The sequence below is a fragment of the Microchirus variegatus genome (assembly GCF_963457635.1).
Source record: "Microchirus variegatus genome assembly, chromosome: 9".
NCBI classification, from domain to species: Eukaryota; Metazoa; Chordata; class Actinopteri; order Pleuronectiformes; family Soleidae; genus Microchirus; species Microchirus variegatus.
In genome coordinates this window covers 1,874,354-1,885,028 of record NC_139810.1, presented here as the reverse complement: position 1 = coordinate 1,885,028, position 10,675 = coordinate 1,874,354, and the positions used below count along the sequence as shown (strand labels likewise).

General features: G+C 41.0%; 1 protein-coding gene across 1 annotated transcript in view; it reads right to left on the bottom strand.

The window, feature by feature from the left end:
* arhgap4b (Rho GTPase activating protein 4b) overlaps window positions 1-10,160 on the bottom strand; it is a gene marked incomplete at its 3' end in the record, with an annotated part of 30,011 nt that extends 19,851 nt beyond the window's left edge. Inside the window, exons 1-10 of the mRNA XM_083894860.1 lie at window positions 10,046-10,160; window positions 7,162-7,333; window positions 6,906-7,068; window positions 4,262-4,324; window positions 4,001-4,174; window positions 3,097-3,225; window positions 1,943-2,164; window positions 916-1,017; window positions 630-815; window positions 424-508 (exon numbers count right to left, since the gene is read on the bottom strand). Coding sequence (XP_083750986.1) covers window positions 424-508; window positions 630-815; window positions 916-1,017; window positions 1,943-2,164; window positions 3,097-3,225; window positions 4,001-4,174; window positions 4,262-4,324; window positions 6,906-7,068; window positions 7,162-7,333; window positions 10,046-10,115 — 1,366 coding nt within the window. The 5' untranslated portion in view covers window positions 10,116-10,160. The remainder of the gene's footprint in view (window positions 1-423; window positions 509-629; window positions 816-915; window positions 1,018-1,942; window positions 2,165-3,096; window positions 3,226-4,000; window positions 4,175-4,261; window positions 4,325-6,905; window positions 7,069-7,161; window positions 7,334-10,045) is intronic.
* Between the last annotated feature and the right edge of the window lie 515 nt (window positions 10,161-10,675).

Genomic DNA, 10,675 nt, shown 5'->3' with positions numbered 1-10,675 from the left:
ATCTATCTATCTATCTATCTATCTATCTATCTATCTATCTATCTATCTATCTATCGCTAGGTAGATAAAGACAGAGTATCTTTCTATCTACCGAGTGAGCTAGGAAGCTAGCTAACGTTATCGTTCTTTCAATTGCAAGAACGATAACGTTAGCTAGCTATGTAGCTGGTTAATATCTATCTATCTTTCTATCTCTCTGTACCCAACGAAATAGTATCTTTCTATCTACCTAGTTAGCTAGTCAATTTTATCTGTAGTTCAGTTGCCAGGTAGCTAGCTAACTAGCATCTATCCATCTAGAAATACAACAGTATAAATAAATTGCTCAACTTCAGTAACGACGTGTTCAGTCTTTCCGATCTAAATGAGCATGTAACTGCGTCTGCAGTGGCTAACGTTAGCATCGGTGAAGAACGACGTTACCTTTCTGTATGGCGCCGTGGAGAAGGTCGTGTTTGGCTTCAAGTTTGGACGCGAGAGAACTGCTGTTGAGGAACTCCTTCACTTTCTGTGGATGAGAAGAAACCTTGCTTTATTTTGTCGTTAGAGAGATTTTGTTGGCAGGAAACTTAGTGACACAAAGTGACCACACGAGGCAGCAGTGGACCAGATTGTTTTCACGAACTCACTGTAAAATAATACGTCTCCGTCTCCTGCTGATTGGCTCGACGCTTGGCAAGGGCAAGTTTTGGGGCGGTGCTTCCTCCGGGCGGCTCGTGCGATTGGCTGCTGGGCACGTCGGGGGAGGGGCCAGTGTCGCTGTCGCACATATTGTCCAGCAGAGCTGTGAGCGTGGCTTTGAGCGTTTTACTGATCTGAGAGGAAGAAGGAACAAAGATTCGGTTCTTCAAGATTTTATTAAACCATTTAAAATAGATAAATAAATATATGAAAATAAAAACGTAATTATCTGACCTCCTCAGTTTCCAAGGTAACGGCAGCGAGTCGAGACTGAAGCTGCTGGAACCTGGTCTCCAGCTCGTACCTCACCTGGCTCTCCGCGCTCACCTCGCACACCTGGAATTACACCAACGATACGTCATTAAACCGTTAATATAAAGGTCGTACACACAGAGGAAAAGGAAATAAAGGACAATAACAAGAAATTAATAGAATCCTGTAGAGACAATATAGATAGATAGATATATTATATCTATAATATAGAGACATCTATCTATCTATCTATCTATCTATCTATCTATCTATCTATCTATCTATCTATCTATCTATCTATCTATCTATCTATCTATCTATCGGAAGCTCGCTAACTAGCATCTTTCTATCCATCTAGTTAGCTGGTTAATATCTATCCATCTATGGGTAGTTTGCTAACAAGCCTCTATCTAGTTAGCTGGTTAATATCTATCTATCTATGGGTAGCTAGCTAACTAGCATCTATCTATCTATCTATCTATCTATCTATCTATCTATCTATCTATCTATCTATCGCTAGGAAGCTTGCTAACTAGCATCTTTCTATCCATAGGTAGCTAACTAACTAGCATCTTTCTATCCATCTAGTTAGCTGGTTAATATCCATCTATCTATGGGTAGCTAGCAAACTAGCATCTATCTAGTTAGCTTAGGTAGCTGGGTTAGGGTTATATATCTTTCTATAGGTAGCTACCTAACTAGCATCTATCTATCTATCTATCTATCTATCTATCTATCTATCTATCTATCTATCTATCTATCTATCTATCTATCTATCTATCTATCTATCTATCGCTAGGAAGCTAGCTAACTAGCATCTTTCTATCCATCTATCTTTCATATGTGCTTTAAGCAAGGGCCTTGTCGCCATCTTAGTGAACGGACAACATTATACGATATCGTCGTCTCTTATCAGGATCAGTTCCTGTGTGCGAGACGTTGTCATTGAAAATCGGGTCAAATTTTTGCGATCAATTCAGATAAAAACCACGTGTTTGTGTTGTTTCACCTGGTCGCCCTCATGTGGATGGTAGTTGAACCTGAAGGGAAGACAGAAGGCGGAGTCGTGTTGCTGTAGCAACGCGTCCCTGTCGCCGCTCTGGTCCAGCGACGTCACCGCCGCCTCCAGCTGCTTCAGCCCCGTCTCCTCCGTCTTCTGGATGCGCCACCTGCTGGCCAGGTAGCAGCGCATCGCCCTGTCCACGGACTGATGGAAGCCGAGGTCGCAGCACTGCCGACAGAGGGAATAACAAAATAAATGTGGTGCAGGAGAGAAGATGTTTGACAAATCAATACACTTGTGCTTCTTCTCCTCATGAAGCTAGTATCTATCTATCTATCTATCTATCTATCTATCTATCTATCTATCTATCTATCTATCTATCTATCTATCTATCTATCTATCTATCTATCTATCTATCGTTAGCTAGTATCTATTATTAGTTAGCTATAATCTATCTATCTATCTATCTATCTATCTATCTATCTATCTATCTATCTATCTATCTATCTATCTATCTATCTATCTATCTATCTATCGTTAGCTAGTATCTATTATTAGTTAGCTAGTATCTATCTATCTATCTATCTATCTATCTATCTATCTATCTATCTATCTATCTATCTATCTATCTATCTATCTATCTATCGTTAGCTAGTATCTATTATTAGTTAGCTAGTATCTATCTATCTATCTATCTATCTATCTATCTATCTATCTATCTATCTATCTATCTATCTATCTATCTATCGTTAGCTAGTATCTATTATTAGTTAGCTAGTATCTATCTATCTATCTATCTATCTATCTATCTATCTATCTATCTATCTATCTATCTATCTATCTATCTATCTATCTATCTATCGTTAGCTAGTATCTATTATTAGTTAGCTAGTATCTATCTATCTATCTATCTATCTATCTATCTATCTATCTATCTATCTATCTATCTATCTATCTATCTATCTATCTATCTATCTAAAAACAGTGGCTTTGTCGATTTTAATCCACTTTGTAATCATAGATGTTAGCGGCGCAGCCCTGATGCTAATCTGAAGATAAACACTTTCATTCGTCTGTGAAACATCTGATACACATGATCATTCTGTTTTTACTATTCTACACTTAGAGACGATGGTATTGATCAATAAGAGGAAACTTACGTCGATCAGAGTGCTCACGTCCTGCAGGTAATACTTGTTCATGGCCGCGTTAGCCGCCGCTAAGTTCAGCAGGTAGTCGTTACGAGCCTTGGTGCATTTCAGCTGAGTCTCCTGCACTCTGCCGTGTCTCTGCAAACAAAAACAAAGTATTGTTATTATAATAACATTTATTATTTAAAACATGAAGACATCTCATTTTAAATTAAAACGTTTTGGGAAAATGTGTTGCTAATTTGTTTTGGGGGGACCCTAAAACAACCTCCCGCGACCCATCTGCGGGCCACGACCCACGTCTTTGGTGTAAACGTCCCTGGGATAAAACATAGAATAGAACAGTTTCCCATACGTTAGATATGGGGACACAATCTTTAAAAGGTGCCAAAGCGACAAAAACAACACATTTTGTGCGTCATTAGCCATTAGCCGTCTGTCAAAGCTAGCATCACAACGAATTTCCAAGAAATGTAACATTGTAAATTGACGAAAACTTCACTTTATGCACATTTTTATTATTATTATTATTATTATTAATAAAAGGTTTGGATCATTTGTTTGGGAGACCCTGAGACAACGACCCGCGACCCACTTGTGGGCCCCGACCCAGTGTTTGGTCATCACAAAATTTGGTTAATACTTCATTTTATGTGTATTATTATTATTATTTAACACATTAAGCAATTATTCAAATCCCTAAATAGAATAGAAAAGCATAGAACAAACACGCAAAGCGTTTCTGTGTTAATAATAATAATATAAATACACATTTTTACCCAAACCCTTTAAATCAGAAGCTGCTCAGACAAAACATCAGAGACAGGAAATGGTTGATTTAATCGAATTCTGCGGCAGAAAATGAAAAAGAAAACACTTCCTGTCTCTCACACACACACACACACACACACACCTTCTCCATGAGTCTCTCCATCTTCTTGACGGAGCTCCGCCTCTGACCTCCTGATAGGCCGAGGCCGAGCTCGGCCGACTTCCCCGTGTGTCTCTCCTCCAGTCGCTCGGCCTCCTTCAGCTTCCCCTCGGCGATCAGACAGTCGGTGTGGTACAGGTTGTACGTCTTCAGAGCCTTCGCCGACACACACACACACACACACAAACGTCACCTTTTGTTCATTTGCGATCGCGGTGCATGCTGGGTAATCGATCAAATTACCGTCTGCAGTTCAGTGGTGACCTTTAACAGCTCGTCCTGCATCTGGATCCCCACTTCTTTACTCTGCGGTTTGTTAAAAAGAAAAGGAAAAAGGTCAGAATTTGACCAAAAAAACATGACTTTTAATTATTTTTAAAGGGATAGTTTGAGATTTTGTTTCACGCTCGTGCAGCAACTATTCACGATGGGAATGAATTTATGTGAATTTATACTGACAAAACTCGTGCCACTCTGCCACAACTTACTCATTAAAAGGAACAAAAGCTGATTTTAGTCATTTGACAAAAGCCTCAACCAACACATTCAATGCATATGTACAGATACGGATTAAGACTTTAAGGAAAAACATGGAAGTTAAGGGGTTAAAATTGGGTAAGAGTGCAGGAATAGTGCAGTAATAGTGCAGTAAGAGTGCAGTAATGGTGCAGTAATGGTGCAGTAAGAGCGCAGGAATAGTGCAGGAGTAGTGCAGTAAGAGTGAAGTAATAGTGCAGTAATATTGCAGTAAGAGTACAGTAAGAGTCCAGTAAGAGTGCAGCAATAGTGCAGTAATAGTGCAGTAAGAGTGCAGTAATATTTCAGTAATATTGCAGTAAGAGTGCAGTAATAGTGCAGTAATATTGCAGTAATGGTGCAGTAAGAGTGCAGTAATAGTGCAGTAATAGTGCAGTAAGAGTGAAGTAATAGTGCGGTAAAAGTGCACTATTAGTGCAGTAAGAGTGCAGTAATAGTGCAGTAAGAGTGAAGTTATAGTGCAGTAAGATTGCAGTAATAGTGCAGTAATATTGCACTAATATTGCAGTAATAGTGCAGTAATATTGCAGTAATATTGCAGTAAGAGTGCAGTAATAGTGCAGTAATAGTGCAGTAATAGTGCAGTAAGAATGCAGTAAGAATGCAGGAATAGTGCAGTAATAGTGCAGTAATAGTGCAGTAAGAGTGCACTAATAGTGCAGTAAAAGTGCAGTAATAGTGCAGTAAGAGTGAAGTAAGAGTGCAGTAATAGTGCAGTTAGAGTGAAGTAATAGTGCAGTAAGATTGCAGTAATAGTGCAGTAATATTGCAGTAATAGTGCACTAATATTGCAGTAATAGTGCAGTAATATTGCAGTAATAGTGCAGTAATATTGCAGTAAGTCTGCACTAATAGTGCAGTAATAGTGCAGTAAAAGTGCAGTAATAGTGCAGTAAGAATGCATGAATAGTGCAGTAAGAGTACAATAATTGTGCAGTAAAAGTGCAGTAAAAGTGCAGTAATAGTGCAGTAAGAGTGCAGTAATATTACAGTAAGAGTGCAGTAATAGTGCAGTAATAGTGCAGTAGTAGTGCAGTAATAGTGCAGTAATAGTGCAGTAAGAGTACAATAATAGTGCAGTAATAGTGCAATAGTAGTGCAGTAATAGTGCAGTAATACTGCAGTAATAGTTCAGTAATAGTGCAGTAATATTACAGTAATAGTGCAGTAATAGTGCAGTAATATTGCAGTAATAGTGCAGTATCTGCAGCTCTACATCAGGCCTCTGGAACACGAAGTGACTTCATTATAATTCCGCCTGCTTCTCAGAGCCAGTAATTTGAAACAAGACGCGTCGTCCGTGTACTTTTTAAAATTGAATGAAACACAAACGCTGCCACAGGAGGAAGAACATGACGGAGGATTTAAATAAAGTTTTATAGTCAAAGTCAAGAGCTGGTACAGTTGGCGAGAGCGTGTTAATCTTTTTACAGCTGGGGTCAATTTTCTTATGTTTCAGCTCACGGTGGATTTATTTCACCTGAGAGGGAAAAATAAGAGTGTTGTGTTTCAGCAAAGTCACTGCAGTGACTCAGCAGAATGAACATGTTGTTTGTGGTGATTCACCTCAACATGAAAGCACTTTTACTGACGTGTGAAAATTAAAAGATTAAAAGAAGAAAAACTGGAATGACTTGAAATTTTCCATAATAATATGATGCACTTTGACAATGAGCTGAGTTTCTTCTGGAAAACAAAAAGTATCTCTGAATTACTTGAAATTTACCATCATAATAGTCGACATCGCCCTGAACAAGGATCCCACGAAAATATTTGAAAATCTCTTCAGGAATAATTTTAATGAATTTTTGAAATTCAGGAAATGATCCATTTGCTCTGATGCACTTTGACAGTGAGCTGAGTTTCTTCAAAAAAACAAAAAGTATTTAGGAATGACTTGAAATTTACCATCATAATAGTCGGTATCGCCCTGAACAAGGATCTGTTGAAAATATTTGCAAACCTCTTAAGGAATAATTTTAACGAATTTTTGAAATTTAGGAAAATAACCATTTGCCCTGATGCACTTTGACAGTGAGCTGACTTTCTTCAAAAAAACAAAAAGTATCTCGGAATAACTTGAAATTTACCATCATAATAGTCAACATCGCCCTGAACAAGGATCCCATGAAAATATTTGCAAACCTCTTAAGGAATAATTTTAACGAATTTTTGAAATTCAGGAAATGATGCATTTGCCCTGACCAGATGTGAGATCACAGAACAAGACGTAAAAAAGGTGCTGATGCTACTTTTCGGAATTGCAAACCGCGGCTCTACGGCCTCAGAAGTGTGTGAACGCGTGAACGTGGACAGTGTTGTGGTGAACGTTCTTCTTCTTCTCCCTCACCCTCTTGTGCAGACGGTGTGTGTCCTCCATGCTGTGCGTCAGCCTCTGCGTCAGTGTGTTGCAGCAGGTGTCGCCCAGCGCCGAGTGCTCGCGGCTCTCCAGACGCGTCTGGGTCAGCAGAACGGACCAGACCTGACACACCGACTGACCCCACTGCTCCTTCCTGGACAACACGACAACACGACAACACAACACTCACTGAACACGGAGAACCTCGTGAGACGAAAAAACACAACGCAACACAACACACACTCACTTCTTGGTCTTGTGCGTGAACCTCTCGGTGAGTTTGTCCAGCGCTCGGGCGTACTCGGCCTCGATGTCGCCGCGGCGACGCAGGAACTCGGAGAGGTCGGAGAGCTGCTGCTGCTTCACCTCCACCTGGGAGTCGAGGACCTTGATCTGGTCTGTGAGCTGGGCCCTCAGGTCTGACACACACACACACACACACACACAGACTTATAAACGTGTAAACACACTCTATTATTAAATATAATCTCCTGTTTATGGTCCGTGTGACGCCATCTTAACGTACACTTATCACGACCTTTTCATTTCACGTCATACCTTGTGCTAGCTAATAATTGGCTGTGAATTCTGCAATAACACAAATAATTCGATTTTTTAAAAATATATATAATTTTAATCAATATATGTAATATTTACTGTATTTCACTATTAACCTGACAAAAAAAATACACAAAAAGCCAAGATGCATCCACGAGAAACTTCAGAAAAGAGCTAGAAAAGAACCAGCTAACTAGATGGATAGAAAGATGCTAGTTAGCAAGCTAGCTACCTGGAAATTGATAGAAGGATGAAATTAGCTCGCTTCCTCGCTAGCTAGGTAGATAGAAAGACACTAGGTAGTTAGCTACCTAGCGATAGATAGATAGATAGATAGATAGATAGATAGATAGATAGATAGATAGATAGATAGATAGATATTAACCAGCTACCTAGCTAACTAGATGGATAGAAATATAATAGTTAGCTAGCTTCCTAGCGATGGATAGATATTAACCAGCTACCTAGCTTACTAGATGGATAGAAAGATGCTAGTTAGCTAGCTATCTAGCGATAGATAGTTCGATGCTAGTTAGCTAACTACCTATAGATAAATAGATATTAACCAGCTAACTAGATGGATAGAAAGATGCTAGTTAGCTAGCTTCCTAGCGATAGATAGATAGATGCTTGTTAGCTAACTACCTATAGATAGATAGATAGTAACCAGCTACCTAGCAAACTAGATGGATAGAAAGATGCTAGTTAGCTAGCTTCCTAGCGATAGATAGATAGATGCTAGTTAGCTAACTACCTATAGATAGATAGATAGTAACCAGCTACCTATCCAACTAGATGGATAGAAAGACACCAGGTAGATAGCTACCTCACAATAGATAGATAGATAGATAGATAGATAGATAGATAGATAGATAGATAGATAGATAGATAGATAGATAGATAGATAGATAGATAGATAGATAGATAGATAGAACATGACGTTAAAAAGGTGCTAATGCTACGTTGGTAATCACTCACTGAAGTTTTTTTAAAACAACTTTTTAATTTACCACATTCAGCTTTTTTATTTCGTTGTTTTACTTTGAAGGTCACCTCTGTCTATTTGTCGTAGGGGCAGTAAAAAAAAGAAGATTTATGAGGTGAAGAAGAAGAAGTGAAGAAGATATCCAGCATTTTAATACTTTCATTAACAGGAGTAGAGTCTGGAAGAGCGTCAAACTCTGCTCTTCATCTTCATCATCATCATCATCATCATCATCATGAAGCCAATCACGACGTCAAAGAGCTGGTTTTTAGGAAACAAGACTCGGTAACTTTCAGTTTGTTTGTTAGCACAGTTACGTACTGGACCTTTAACTTCGAAAAACTCTTCAACTTGACTTTAATCGTGTGTGTGTGTGTGTGTTTGTTTCTCTGCACGCATGGATGCACACATGCTTTCATGCGTGACTGTGTGTAGTTACACACACACACACACACACACACACATTAGTCTCTCTGGACGCCCTCGTGTGGTTCTCAAGCGGCGGTGCGTGTAGCTCCCAGTGGTACGCGAGGCGGTTGAATAATTCACACACTCGCGAGTTAGTCATCTGTGAATGGATGACGACAGCGCCGTGCAGTCCATTCACGCGGCTCTCGGCCAATCGGAAAAGAGTATTTCTTGTTGCCGGGTAAAAGTCTGAAAACGGGTGCACAGGTTTGAGACGAGGTGGAAGTGAAAGAGCGCGGTCAGGTGGTCGCCTCGTTTATTATTATCAAAGCTGCTTTTTCAAATGATTTAGAACGCTGCAGGTCTAGAGTCGGGCACCAGGGGGCGGTGTAGAGGGTCAGTTCACATATTCAGTCTGTCGGCTTCTGTGGATTTAAAGCGTTAAAGTAAACGCTTACGCTTACCGTTTAAATGGCAGCAAACGCACGTTTAGTCACGCTAATCGAACCGCCGTGAACGTTTACGTACTGGAGCTTTAAGTCGGCAGGGACACAAACAGGAAGTGTGTGTGTGTGTGTGTGTGTGTGTGTGCATCCTCTATACTGTACTACGAGGGTTTATTTATAGTGAGTATTAGTGATGCTGTCTCCTCACATCCACTCAGCCCAAGGCGCGCACACACACACACACACACACACACACACACACACACACACACACACACACACACACACACTTGTTTTCACGTCTTAGTGAGGACACATCATAGAAGTGATCCCACATCGTGAGACCCTGACCTTTGGCGTCATGTGGCGCCACCTACCGCCGTCTACCAATCATTGCAGTCAGTAGAGTCTCAGCTGCCGAGCAACCTCGGTATTTTGAATTTGAATGTAGTAACCTGTTTTTGGCCACATTCTTACATATGGCACCTTTAACCCTGAAAGAGCCCCAAAATGTCCCCACAAAGACATCAATACAGGTACACACACACACACACACACACAGGTTTGTGCCGCCATCCTTCTCGGGACCCCCTCCGAATAGAAAAAGCCTCAACCCTCACCTTCACTTAACCGCAATTCAAATTCGAGTCCTTCACAAATGAGGTTCTGCCACATTAGGACCAGGTTCTGGTCCCGACGAGGACGACTTCAGGCCAGAAAAGGTCGCGACTCACCTTTCATCTGTGACTCGTACTCGGCCAGACTCCCCTTCTCTCTCCTCAGCTTTCCGTGCGACGTCATCATCGTTGACCCTCGTCCGTCAACCGAGAACCGACCTAACTTCCTGGAACCGGGATCCTTCTCAGGAGAACCCTTCTGTGGACCTCAGCGTCTTCCTCTGGCCTCTGAAGTCTTTGAACTTTCAACCTCCGTGACCCCCTGCCTCGGGCCTAGCTCATCGGGGTCGATCGGCCGGGGCTCAGCGAGGACGTAAATCGGCTCAACGCGTCCATGGAATCCCCCGGGTTTTTGGCGTCTGACAGCTGATCCATAGGTGAACTGGACCTGAGCGGCACACAGGAGACGAAACAGAGGGAGGATGAAGACGATGGTGAAAGAGGAAGTGGATAACAAGAGGAAACAACGCAGCAAAGGAGAGACGTGGTTATTTTTTGCAGCGATGTCGGAGGACAAATGAGGTCAGATCGATGAGACAGTTTTAACAGGAGGTGGAGGCAGAAGATCAGAGGACGGACAGTGAGAGGACAGTGATGGGGACGAGGAGGATGAGATGTGATGAGTAACAGGAGTAATGAAGGACATACAGTGCCTTCAAGTCAACGGTGGGAGGTTTTCTATCAAGG